This window comes from Scardinius erythrophthalmus (assembly GCF_964197995.2).
Source record: "Scardinius erythrophthalmus genome assembly, chromosome: 3".
Classification (NCBI taxonomy): Eukaryota; Metazoa; Chordata; class Actinopteri; order Cypriniformes; family Leuciscidae; genus Scardinius; species Scardinius erythrophthalmus.
The window spans coordinates 15,986,898-16,001,720 of NC_138223.1; the positions used below are offsets into that span (position 1 = coordinate 15,986,898).

Below are 14,823 nucleotides of genomic sequence, written 5' to 3' on the forward strand. Positions count from 1 at the left end.
TACTTCTATGGTGTTTTCTGTGCTTTGACAATTTATTATGAAATTTGGCAAGAGCTGCAAAAACTCAACATTGAAAAATAACAGCATGTTTTGGAACAAAATAAATAAATTATGACAAAATGTTCATAGTTGAACTGTTCCTTTAAACATTTGACTCTCCTGTTGTATCCATCTCTAATCGTTGCATAATGTCCGCATTAATTCATACACTCATGTGCATGCACTTGAAACTGAAAGCTCTAGAAGTCATGAAGTCATCTCACAATGGAGAGTGAGCGGCTCTTCAATCTCAGAGAGGGGCCAAACGTGGGAACGAGATTATGAATGAGTATGTGAAAGAGAGAATGAACACCATTTTACTGCTCTTGTCCCTCTAAATAGCCTCTTTATACTGACTGAGGCCAACTCAAACACCCACTCCAATTCAGTGACACACACACACACAACATCCCCTTCTTGTCCTCACAAAAACATTCACATTTAGTATATCAGACGTGAACACCTGCGACTAAAAATCAACCAAATAGACTTATTGATATTTAGTCTATTTTGTTTATATTTAGTCACAGGTGTTCTTGTCTGATTTAATAAATGTTTTTTTCACCATTTTCACCAAATGCTGCATTTAAAAATCCCACACAGCTAATTAGAGCTCAGATTCTAGTCTTCGTTCTATCTTTTATGATTAATTGGAACAGGTTGGAGATAATCTTGTGGTAGATGTGTTTGTAAAATGTAGAATGTCTCTGGTGATGCATCCTATCATGGCACAATTTAAATGCCCAAATAGTAATTTTATAAATATATCTTATCATTTATTTTTAAATATTTAAAATTTACTCAAATTAGCACACACATACTCTTACCTTCACGTCATTGACATTCATTCTCGTCCCTTTCTTCCCCACAAAAATGTCATCTATGTCAACCAGGATGTAGCGTTCCAGAGATCGTGACAGCTTTCTGCCTGTGAGATAAGCGATGGCATCCACCAGTATGAGTCTGTGTAACCAGTAGCTCAGCCCATGTCCAAATAGCACACGCTGCACCCCATCGTACAGACCCAAGTCCTGCACGACGGTAGCATGGAGACCCTGGGGACCTGGGATCACCTGGGCCGCCCCACTCTCACTGGGCCGAGCTTTAGCCAATAGGACTGGTTCATATGTGGAGTGATTGAACTGGAACACAGTCCAGTCTTCTCCTGGTAAATGCCCTCGATCCACTTCTGCTCGTGTTACGTAGAGCAGAGGTGAGCGTGGGTTTACGCAACAGTCCCGAAGTGCAACATTTGTTCGCAATGTCAGAGGGAAACCCCTCAGCTGCTGTGCAGGCTGGGAGTTTTCACTTGCACGGTGAAATGCGATGACGCCAACACTATATTCGGCACAGTATTTATCCAGCAGGTCGCGGTTCCATGCATCCATTCCGACATACTTGAGAAGGTTCTCATAGATTACCAGTGCATAGCGTCCACGGCCTTTGTGTGTTAAAGGTGGGATATCACCCTTTCCTGGTGCAATTTCGGCATGGTAAAGGAATTGGTTGGATTCTAGAATGGCGATGATGTCCTGCCCCAGTTGAGAATACTGACTTTCCACAAATACCAGCACCACCGGATCCTTACGTGACGGATCGATTGGTTTTGGCGTCCGAGGCTCTGACTGTCGGAAAGGGAGGGCCCTGAGGTCAGCACAGTCTGGACCTATGGCACGGTCCGCGAGATCCAGTTCTTGGGTGGAGCCTGTGTAAAGGTAGTAGGCGGAGACTAAAACGCTGACCATACAGAAGGTGGCGAGGAGGATGACCAGCCTCCTCAGATTCCTCCGCAGCTTGGTGGCCAGATTCATGGCAAACGGCGCACATGTGTGGGAGTGTGCGTGGGTGGGAGTCTCTGATTGATCACTGATGCGGGCTAAAGCTGCAAAGTGGCTTTTTTGGTGATCATGCTGCAGTCATGTGACCATCTCACAAAACTGGCAAATCCGCTTCCAAGACAGGCCACTTTTGGTTGATAATGTGGCACAATGTTCAGCCAAGACACCAGCTGTTACCGAAATGAATCCTTCACCCAACTAGCAGCCCTCCATGTCCTGAGATTTCTCCTGACCCCCAACAAACCTGGAGATAACACAGATGACAAATGACAAGCAAATTCATGTTTTAGTACAACTTTAAGCATCTCTGAGGTGTGTGTTCCTCTCACAGAAGTGTTCATCAGGGGTGTGTATGGATGCTCTTGAGGGGCAATTCAGCCGTCAGCCTCCAGGTTGTTTTCAATCAACACTTCACCAGCTGTGGCCAACACTTCCCGGGAGGAGTGTGTGATTGGCTGTATATAAATAGGAAGTTGGAGGCTGAGCCAGTAGGAGCCTAAGGGTGGCTCTAAGGGAGAAATTCATCATTTGTCCAATAGGAATCGACTGTGTCGCTCATATACTGCATGTACATGAGGTAATCTACATGACCACATTTTGTCTTCAAAATGTTGCTACTGCAGAAAAAGGGATGGCGGCTGGATATTTTCTCATAAACTGCAAATGCAGTACATCCAACAAGTGCACTTGTTCACTCTCTGTTTATGTGTGTGTGAGACTATGTGCATGTCATGATTGGTGTAATATCGGAGTACGTAATTAAAGGAACATGAATTACACAAGATTGAAATAACAGATTACACCGTTGCGTTGGAACATCACAGGGGAATTCAGGAAAGTCGGGGGATGAATTGTATAAGGCGAGAAAAACTTAGATTACCAAAAGAGTGTTCCCCTAGTTCTACATCATAAGAGCACAGGTTTACTTAGGGAGTAGCAATTGCATTTACAAGACATTCTATATGAAAACATGAGCTTATTTTTGTAGTCTCTGTCTATTTTAATATTTTACCATTCTATCATGTTTCCTGAAAACTTAATGATCAACAAGTTTACTGTAGTCTGCGGGCTGCGAAGTCCCGCTATGTGTGCAGATTTGGTTAATACTTGCTAATACCTTCAGTAGTTGTGTGTACATTTAGGCTACTTACAATTTTAAAGGGTCATAAATCGGTCAAATGAAATAATTTTTTGTTTTAAATCTAACGTCAACAGGTCTGTATGATGAGGGTATGCTTCAATAAATATCGTCACCTTCTTATAAAAAACACTGCGCCTAAGAGATGTCCTCACTTATATAGGCTAGAAACCGACGTGTGCGCGCACGTGTGCGTGTTTCCCCGCGAGGCGGCGCATTCTTTAAAAAGGGATGAGATATTTTGGGTACATTAATTGCATTAATACTAATAATATAAATAGGAACACCTAATTCATGTCTTTGCTCAGTCCTGTTATGTTTAACAAGACTACATTAAACATTAAACATTAAAATCCTAAATAAACTACAGTTTCTGTTTAAGATTAAAAATGTCAAAAATAACCTGAGGAAAAGTCTAAAACAATAAGAGAAAATGAAAGTCGAATATTCAGAAACAAACAAACAAACATAAAGTAGCCTAAATTTACAAGTAAATGCAGCCTCAACACATGCAAGGATTCTAAAAAGAACACTAAGCCAGTTATAATGCTCACGATGTTCTGTAAGCTAGAACATTCTTTTAGAACATGTTTTCAAATACTTTTCAATTAGCCCAAGACGATATGGCTATACAATGGAGACAAACATGCACATGTGCAATTGTTTGTGCGTATTAACGGTTGTTTTTCAAACTAAACCGGAGGCCGTTGTCAATCGCGCTTAAGAACTGATTTTGCTCAAGAGAAATTGTATTAAAATAAAAGACTATTAAAGCCGTTAAATAGCCTACAACGCGAGCGAAATTAAACGCACAGCATCTCCGGTCCGATATCGGTAATGTGACATTCCAGCACAGCATATCTCTAAATCTCACACACACAAAGACGTTCAGCACCCCAACCAGCACAAAGTTACAATACTAAACGTAACTTAAAACTAGCCGCACTTTCGTCATCTCCGACGACGAGCTTTCTTACCTTGAGCCGAACCTGAGGTGCAGCTGAGCGGGAAGCTGTCACAGAAGAGCCGCCTCTCTCCGGAACACCAGCTTCTTACAGCTCTGAACCCGAGCGCCCAATCTCATCCACTGATTCAGAGGCAGCCATCTGGAATGATGCGGGGACCGGCTCGCTATTCTCTCCGCGCCCTCTTCCCCTTTCTCTCACTGCGACACGGATTAAAAGAGCGCGGGGGGGGGGGGGGGGGGGGGGAAAGACAGGTCTGGAGACAGGAGGAGAGACAGGACTGGAGAAAAGAAAAGCGCTCAAAAGACGAACTGAAGAGAATATCCCGAGAGGAGCGCTGAGACACAGGACTCCCCTCCACTGTCAGCAGTGACTGAATAGAGTCGCTGCCGCTCTCTGCGCTTTAGCTCACCAACACACACACACACGCACACACAGAGAGAGAGAGAGAGAGAGAGGGAGAGAGAGAGAGAGAGAGATGCTCAGAGTGATTGGCAATTTATCTTATGGTAGGCTATGTAACGTAATGGTATGGCAAGTACAAGGCCGTAACCAGGGTTTGAAAATTTGTGAGGTCCGGGGTGAGGTGCAGGGCCGGATTAAGAATTTGGAGGCCCCTGGGCACAATGTGTTGTAGGCCCCCCTTAGGCAGGCCAAATGTATAGTTTGTCCAAGGATATTTTAATTTTGCATAACAGTTTTAGTTTAGCGACTTAAAAGGAACTTTGTTGTACTATGCTGGAGTAAATTTCATAAATGATCGTTCTTTCCCATAGGATTTTGTAAAACTATGATGGGTGGACCTCTGTCCCTCTAGGGGGGTTCGGGGGCATGCTCCCCCGTAAGAAAATTTTGTACATTTTAAGGTTAAATGCATCAATCTGGTGCTCTTTGAGAGCTCAAAATTAAGACCTTCAACGGGCTTCAACCCATGAACTGTGCAAAAAGAAAAAACATTGACTTGTACCTGGACATTAAAGGGGGCTCAAACTTATTTTTTAGTTATAGAGTTTCAGTCTACATTACATTATCACTGGTGTTTTAGTATGCCAAACAATTAGTGATATATATATATATTATATATATATATATATACTGAATATGACACATAGGCCTACTGATGATGAATAAAGTATAAGTCTATTAAATAGCAGTTCCAAAATAGTTTTTGTAAATACAAATAAGTTGGTATGTCAGACCACAGTCATTTAGAAATATAGTGCAAAAACACAGTGAAAATAAGTGGCATTTTTGGGTTAAGGAAACAACAGTAACCATGGTAAATACACAATACTAACATGAGCTGTTAATGAACATGACCACTGATCCTGATGAATAGAATGAAAATTGAATGAACATAAACCTGCATGTAAATCATTCCAAACATAAAGTAAGTTGCGGTATTTATTGGCACTTTTTGGTAATTTCATGACTTACAAATTGACATCAACTACGATGTTGTTGCATCATGCTTGTAGTTTCTTTTGCGCTTTATTTATAATAAAGTGACATAAAGCGCTCTGCCGCGCTGCGCGTGTAATTGAAGAGGACGCGCAACGAGACTGACGGGACAGGAAAGTACGTTTTTTTTTAGGTGAGAGACTTTTTATTTCGTTACAAGTTACAAATAACGTTAGAATAATGATACAGATCTGTATTATGCTATTGTTTTTGATAGTGTTGTACATTTCTTACAGATAATCATGATCATTGCGTTTGTCTTACCGAATTTGGTATCTTCCTGTCAGCAATTACAGTTTGTCTAAGCTTCTTCTTTTTTATTAATGCCACGAAAAACATTAAAAAAACAAAATAATAATAATAATGAGAAATAAGTTCAAAGCTTGTGTTTTGGAAAAGAAAATTAATATATCACTGGCCCTAACATTCAACTTCCCACTTTATTTACGTCCTAAAGTGTCACAATAAATGGGAAAAACGAGTCCAAAAAGACGTATAATAGGTGGATCTGGCAACAACGCGCTCTCAAGCGCCGTTCACTGTTCCTTCTCTCAGCGACATGAATTGCAAACACACATATGACGCAGTTTAAACGGCTAATTAATCATTCAGAGAGCTTGAAATTTTATTTTTGAATATAAAAAAATGACCGAGGTCCGGACCTCGGTGACCTCATAGCTGGCTACGGCCATGGGCAAGTAGCTATACCACGAATACATGGAAAGTGTGACAAGTGCTATTATGCTAATACTTTTTTTTATCACGGTATAATTACTAATTATTTTCTTCGCTTAATAATAGTTATAACAATATAGTAGTAGGCCTATAAATATGCAAGCAGCTATGCAAAATAATACGCCATTAGCCTACGTGTCATACTTTATACAAATATGCGTACTCAGTGTTTGTAAAAAGAGTAATTTTAACAACGGTATACAGTAAAAACCTGCATAAAACCTGTATAAGTTACCTTACCATATACTGTAAAATTATATTGTAGCCTACTTTAAAAGACAATACATGTAATTTACTGAAAAATATTGTAAAAAGCACTCTAAATATTGTTAAAAATGAAATAAAATATGGCTAAAATGAGTTTTTTTGACAATAAAATTGTATTGTAATATGGGGAAATGGGCATTCTCAGAATTCCCTGCATGAACAATCACATCTGTTTGGATTTTTCATTTAAAATCTATTTTTTTGTAATCAGTTATACTGCAGATAATATTTTGTGTTTGTAACATTGCGATTTGTCATTTTATTATTGACTGCAGTTTCAGAAGAGGCCAATTCTGTTTCATTTCAAGCCATCATATTATATTGTACAACCTACATATTATTTTCAATGCAGCAACATATTTTAATGTCTTAAAGATGTTGATTTATTAACATTAATTTAATGAAAAATAAAAAAACACAAAAATGGCATCCTATAACGCTTGTTGCAGCTGCTGGTTTTTTAACATAAATAAAATTAAAAAGAAAATGAGTAGAAAATAGCATATTTGACCCTTGGTGGATTCATTCCAGTGTGGTGAAGAAGAAAAGGGAAAAAAAAATCCCCAGTTGTAGATACTTAAACCATAACATCATACTTCTCTTAGCATTTAATTCCAATGCCCTGTCTGGTCTCCATGAGTGGGATTTTCTGTTCTGCTTTTCGTAAATCAAAACGGTTTGAGGGTTTAACTCAAAATGAAACAGGACAGTGCTGACTTCTGCAGAAATGCTAAAGGCAGTGTAGACCAAACTATTCTGCAGAATTCTACAACTGGCATGAAAAAGATTGATGTGATTATAAACAGGATGAAGGGAGGTGCAGATTTGATTGATGATTAGGTCATTTTACAATGGACAATATAATGAAGTGAAAATGGTTGTATACTCATAAACAACATAAGAGCTCTTTAGAGACATGTTCAAACATGAGTGCATGCACTCAACCATTTAAAACACTGTGTGTGATTTGATTAACAAACCAACACTCACTGCATGCAAACATATACACACGCTCAAAGTTAAACAGCTATTTAAAGTAGGATGAGAGCTTCTGTTGGGTGGCCTGCAAGTCTGACGAGTTGATACAGACAGGAGCCAAAGAATCTCTCTCTCTCTCTCTCTCTCTCTCTCTCTCTCTCTCTCTCTCTCTCTCTCTCTCTCTCTCTCTCTCTCTCTCTCTCTCTCTCTCTCTCACACTCACACAAGCACGCACACACGCACACACACACACTTCTTAGATACACTGAAGAGGCAGCATTAGTGTATGCCTCATTTGGGCCAAATGTGATGGTCTGGCAAGTGTTCAGCTCTCCTTCCTCTTGCTCTCCCACCACTCCTCTCCATTCCTGTTTCCCTCCCTGTCCATGCCACCCCTTTCTCCCCTCTTCCTCCTTTCTTTCTGGAGCTAATGGGGCTGAAAGCTTCCAGCAGTTCTCTGCTAAAACATGCGTTTAATTTGATTATTTACTACCTATTGTTTTCTGCCCTATAGAGCCAGAAGAAAGTAAAAGAAGAGAGAAGGTGTATGTTTGTGAGAGAACGATGGGAATATGTGTGAAAATTGTAAGTGAGAGAGACTTTGTGTTTGAGAATGTGTGTGTGTGTGTGTGTGTGGGGGGGGGGTAATTGTGTGTGTGATGTGTGTATTGTGTGTGTGTGACAGGGGAAGCCCAGCTCGTATTTGTTATTCTAATTGAGGCTCCTCAGTTGTCTATGGATTCATTGTGTTACACTCAAGTCAACGTTTAGATTTAAACCCAATAGGACCAACACTTTATCTTATCAAAACCATCCCCCACATAAAGAAAATTAAAGGAAATGATGAACTTCCAAACTCCCCCCTCAAACATTAACGCATTTAATAATCTTCCTACTAATCTCTTAATTTAAAAAAATATGTTTGTAATGTTTTGTGTACCTCTCAAGCTGAATTTTTCTATAGTGCAAATTTGGAAATTTGAATTACAACATGTTGCATGTTAAACTGTGTTTCATTATAAATTGCACTGTAAAAAGTGTAGATCTGCAATTGCTGCCTTAAAAGATATTTAACTGCATGATTTAACCCATACATTTAAATGAATTTAAATGAATTTACTTAGGTTGAATAACATTAGCATTTTTAGGTTATAATTCTTTTTCCAGTTTGCTAAATGAATATACAGAATATACAATAAACACTGCATAAGGGTAGTAGCAAATGACATGGACATTAACTTTTTTCAAACACATTTTTTTTTGTATAAAAAAAAAGGTCCTACTGTGTGGCAAAATAAGTTAGAAGTACAAACATATGTAGAGTTTCAAAAACTGCAAAAATGAAAATACAATTTGAAAAATCATGTTTATAAAAGTTTTTTAATGGAGTCACATCACAAAGCAAATTTACATGTTTGGTTCAAAACAGTGCCAAAATCTATATATAAAATTACACTTATTCATTTTAATAAAATTATTTAAAATGAAAGAATATTAACTTGGACAGTCACACCAGTGCACAAAGATCATCATTATAATTGAATAATTATCTAAAAAGACTAGCTGTTACAACTAGTGTTGTCTAACGTACATGAAGACGAAGGTTCAGAGCTCAAATATAGGGTTTAATATTATCCACAGGTAAATCCAAGAGAACAAAGCAACATAGCATAACATACACCGGACACTGAACTGAAACAGAACCGCCCTTTTCAGCGCAGCGCTTTTGACTTCCGGTCTGTATTTTCACAGCGATTCTGCGTGTTTAATGAACGGCTCGTTTTAAAATATTTCCGGTCGACTGACATTTAAGTCATCTGCTTTAAACATCACAGTCCTCATGATAACTTTCGTTAACTTTACATTAAGTAAATCCACTTAAAAAGCTAATTACTCCTGGACAGCAATGCCATAGAAATATACAGAGCGACCGCAAAAACGGAAGTTAAAAGACAATATTCTAAAAATAGTGGCGCCCTCTTTTCTCTGGCGCATAAGGTCTTATACAGGTGATAAGATTGATACAGTAATGATAATTGATGTGTACGCTGAACATAATTATTGTCCGTGACAACAAATGAATGATAAAGGCAGACAACGAAACAACAAACGTGATTGTGACACTAGTTGAGCACCAGCATGTTGTGTTTTGGATACTTGTTCTCAAGCATATGATGATTTGTCCCACAAAAAACTGCCCAAATAACTGAATCAGCAAAACAACTTGATCAAGCAGAAAGGCTATGCTGGTGAACCAGCTAGACCAGCACCAAACCAGAATTATACTGCATAAATCAGAATGGAAATTCATGCTGCCGTCAGCTGATTTTTCAACAGGGAAATGTCTCTAATTTTTCACTAGTAAGCTATCCTGCCAATTAAGTTGGGGAGAGGTGCATTTTCCTATACAGGGGGAGGTGTCAGGATTCAGATAGGGGAGACCCAGACCCAGACACAGACACAGAATGAGCAAGTGAGTGATATTTATTAACAGAAAACAGTACACGATAGGGTGAGGCAAGAACAGTCCAAACAGAAGGGTCAACAGCAAACAACGACAGGACAGCTGTGGGTGACTGCTGGAACCAACTCCAGAGGACAACACGTCGAAAGAACTGCAGAGGACGTAACCAGGCCAGGCAGATGGTTGTGGTGAAGAAAGAGCAAGGAACCATGTAGCAGAGATCTGATACTTGCTGCACACAGAACCTGAACCAGTCTAACCGCCAGGCAGAAGAAACCAGCAGGCAGGGAATCTCAGGGAGCAGACAGGAACCAACACAGACAAAACTCAAGACAACAAGAGATAAGAGATAACAAAAAGAGCAAAATAAAAACCTGGCAAAAACTAGAACACCAGAAAACAATAAGAAACTAAATATAACTGGAGCAATAAATTCTATAAATGAATAACTGGAACTAGTAAACAAAGAATAAGATTGTCTGTGATTTCATCCTGTCTTTGTCAGATCGTTTTGTGGGTTCTCCTGGATTACTCTCCGTGTTTGCGGTTCCTGAGACCTTGTTCCTGGTTCTCGCCTTTTGTGTTCCTGAGGATCATCTGAGTCGCCTGGATATTCTGCCCATTGCGTCCCTGCGTTACCGAGCTCTACATCTTCTCTGCCCACGACGACTGACCAGCATCTCTATCTATTTCCTGCATTGTTTAATAAACATTCTGTTTTCACTCGCAACTGGATCCTGTGCCTTCATTTACAGAGTCTGACAAGAACTGACAGAAACACTGACTGACAAGCTGAGCGATAACACACACATAACAAACCAACAAAGACATGAGGGAAAGAGGCACAATATAAAGGGAACAGCACATGAGGATCAGGTGAAAACAATCAAGCAAATGAGGACTAGAGAAGGGCTATGCAAGGGGGCGTGGTAACGGGAAACAAGGAGGTGGAACAAGAGCAGGACATGGCAAACACAAACAAAGACAAAGCCATGTGCTGACACACAAAACAAACATAGAGACATGAAACAAAGACAACACAGACAAGGCTGTAAGGGCAGAACCCTGACAGGAGGGTGTTCACTAGGTCCTCTTCTCATGCTGAGGTGGCTCAACAATAAAATGCCTTGCTTATAAGAAGAACAAAATGTGTATAATAAAATAATAATTTCAGAGAGTATCTTCAAATAAGTTTATTTTTCTGACCTCACGGGCAAATATTTAATTTTTTTCTTAAAACTAATTTCCAATGGGGTAAGAAACATAAATATTTAATAGGAAGATATATTAAATAAAAACAAGTCTTATTATTAAATTGTTTCTCAGGTAAATGTATCTGGTTTCAAGGATGTTTAGATGTTTTTTTTTTTTTTTTTGTTACTGGAAAGCAAAAAAAAAAAAAAAAAAAAAAAAAAATCCCATCCTGATAACCTCCATATGAAATGATGCAGATAATAAGTTGCTTAATTTTTATGCATATCAACAATAATTTGAAAGTGTCAAATTTTAGTCTCACATTTTATGACAAGTATATTGTAGCCCTCTTTTCCAGTCTCTATTTCACTAACACTCGCTCACTCACTCAAGCACATTGCCACTGTGTGATCTTGCTATCAAGGCTTCAAAAACCCCTGCCTGCTGTCAGGGTATTGCTGTTGATTCATGTCTTTCTTCCTCTTTTACAGCATAAAAAAAAAACAAAAAACACGCACATACATACATACACACTACTCTGAATGAAGGCTTAACACTCTATGCTGTAATTGAGGCCATGAGATATAGAGCTCTCTAACACTGAGATAAATTCCTTGTCACCCCCTACCTGCGCTTTGATTGGTGAAGAGATAGCACCACTATGACAGCCAAGCAGCTTCAAGCAGCCTGTCAGAAGACACACATCATTTTCCATCAGCAAATCAGCCAGGCTTATCTGTGATACGTTCTCTTAGCGTTTTTGAGTGTTCTTCAGGCATCCTTGACAAGCACTTTAATAGATGTAGATTAACCTAGCTTAAAAAAACTCAGATAGTATTTTTTTGTTGGAGGAAATTTTTAAAGGGAGATGATAAAAAAAGAAGAAGAAATCTTTCTGATGTTAAAATATTTTGTGTAATCCCAGCTTGATATGCAAAGACGAGTAAGCCATTCGGACGTTTCCTGATAAGTGAAAACACGGTTCCACTTTCAAAACATTTGTACAACCAGTGACACCTAAATTTAAATGAAAATTCTTAACAACAAAAAAATAAAAAAATCCTGGCTTTTAAAAAATAAAATTATATAATGTGCGCTTTTGCATGGGAAAGAACATTTGGTGGTTTACTGGCCATTTGACTTTTTTTCTTTTTAATCAACTTTATTTTTATACATTTTAACAAATTACAACAACGAACTAAACATTCCTTGACAACCACGGTGGCCCAAAGAAAAAGAAAAGAGAAAATACATAAAGCACTATACAATAGTAGAATGAAAGAAAAGGAAGACATTTTTTATATATATATATATATATATATATATATATATATATATATATATATATATATATATATATATATATATATATATATTTTTATACAACAGGGAATAATTAAAAGTTTCACACCAATCAGTTCAGTTCACCCTCAATGCCTCAATACTAATAGATGTCCACCTTTGTATGAAAGTGTTCATTTTCAGTTGGATTTGGGCAGCCATATGTTCCATTCTATAAATAGATATAAGTTTTTCTCTCCATTGACTCATTTTTGGTGGGTGTGGTTTCATCCGAATAATTATAATGGTTTTTCATGCACATAATAGGAGGACATGCAGAAATCTTGGGGTATTCAAGCAAAAAATACAAGGGAATAAAAGGCAGATCTACATGCATTATTTTCATAATCCATCCTTAACCCCTTGCCAAAATGTAAATAATTTTGGACATTCCCAAAATATATGTGTGTGGTCTCCTACCTTCCCACACTCCCTCCAACATTTATCTGCTTCTGGATTATCCACAAATTTTGATATCACCTGTGGTGTTCTAAAAAACCTGATTTTTGTTTTCCAGTCAAACTCTTTCCAGTTATGACTGTTGATGCCCTTATGACATCCTGTGCATATGTTTACCCAAGTCTCATCCTCTATATGATCATTCATTTCAAACTCCCACGTTTTCTTTATATGGAACGTAAAGGTGCTGTATGTAGGATCCAGCGGCCTCTAGCGGTGATGTTTCAGATTGCAACAACAGTGCTCGTGCGCGTGCTCAAACTCAAGAGCGCGAACTCACTACCGGCGGCCACACTTTTCAACACAACGGAGAAAGCATCACACAACATGCTGGAAACTCATGTAAACTCCCACTGCAACATTACCATAATAGGCTACTTTTATCAGCTTGACGTAGAACTAATGCTCCATGCTCGTACCATGATAACGTTACATTGACTGTATTTTGCCGACATGTGGTGTTATCTAGCATTATTTTACTAACTATGTGTGTATCTTTCACAATCAGCAATGTCAATATAAGGTCAATGAATGAAAACGAAAACGGTTAGTCAACTAGACTGGACAATTTCAGTGTAACAATAAGACAGTAAGTAATATTACTGTACTGAACATGTCTGGAAATGTGTATTATAAACAATATGATAGTAGTGGGATGAGTGACGTTAGACAGTAGATCTAGAACATAAAATAAAAGTTACATCCTAAAGCACCTGCTTTTTGTTATCATGGAACAGTCTTTTGTATTCATTTCATGTCTTATGTATGTTATATTTTACCTTGCTATTTCAAAACGGAGGTCTCTCCACAATTCAAACGCTCTGCCGATGTTGATCCGTGTTTTCGTCCTGAGTCGATCCGATTGACGTTTGGCCTGACGAGCTTCAGCAGATATATATATATATATATATATTTTTTTTTTTTTGGAGTTTGTGTTGGAGTCTGTGTTGTGCTGGAGGCAGGTCGTTTTTTGGTGTTATCAGACTCCATGTCGTTAGCTGCAGTGCAGTTGCAATAGACTGTAGGCTCGGGAGCGCGCATGCACGTCACATCCGGTGGATTTCGCAGAAAATCCGACCCGGAGACTTCACATAAAAATAGGAATACTGGCCTTCAGAGGTAATAGCAAAACACGAAAAGTGGATCAATGTAATGTGTGATTACAACCCCTTCACAGACGGGCAATAAAAAAAGGATTCATTTTATAAAAAAAGTTACATACAGCACCTTTAACTGTTGAATCAAGCAGTAGTCTGCTGTATATGTGCGACATGTGCTTTTTATGTCATTTCACGTGTAAATATCTTTGTTTAATTTTTGTAAAAATGCATTTATTTCCGCCATTGCCATCTACCATTTACTGCCAATGAGAATGCTAACAGATAGATTTATCCATCCAGCAGGTACATTGGTGTTTCGGAAGCATGTTAGTATGGGGCGCCGTTTGTAAAGCGGCTCACGCTGAAAATAACAGCAACATTTTGTCACATTTAGCTTCAAACAATGTTTAAAAAACTGGTATGAATTTTTGACGGTCACTTTTTACCACATTTACAACAATATTTGTCAACTTAGAGATATTTTAAATAGTTAAATCTAAATATTAAATGTTACACCTAAATGTTAAATGTTAAATCTAAATGCTAAATCTAAATCTAAATGCTAAATCTAAATCTAAATCTAAATGTTAAATCTAAATCTAAATGTTAAATATAAATATAAATCTAAATGTTAAATCTAAATATTAAATCTAAATCTAAATGTTAAATATAAATGTTAAATGTTAAATCTAAATCTAAATGTTAAATCTAAATATTAAATCTAAATCTAAATGTTAAATCTAAATGTTAAATCTAAATCTAAATGTTAAATCTAAATGTTAAATCTAAATCTAAATCTAAATGTTGAATCTAAATCTAAATGTTAAATCTAAATGTTAAATCT

General features: G+C 37.9%; 1 protein-coding gene across 1 annotated transcript in view; it reads right to left on the minus strand.

Annotated features, from left to right (window-relative positions):
* ndst3 (N-deacetylase/N-sulfotransferase (heparan glucosaminyl) 3) overlaps positions 1 to 4,357 on the minus strand; it is a 75,983-nt gene extending 71,626 nt beyond the window's left edge. The window contains exons 1-2 of the mRNA XM_081360545.1: positions 3,993 to 4,357; positions 867 to 2,121 (exon numbers count right to left, since the gene is read on the minus strand). Coding sequence (XP_081216671.1) covers positions 867 to 1,850 — 984 coding nt within the window. The 5' untranslated portion in view covers positions 1,851 to 2,121; positions 3,993 to 4,357. The remainder of the gene's footprint in view (positions 1 to 866; positions 2,122 to 3,992) is intronic.
* Between the last annotated feature and the right edge of the window lie 10,466 nt (positions 4,358 to 14,823).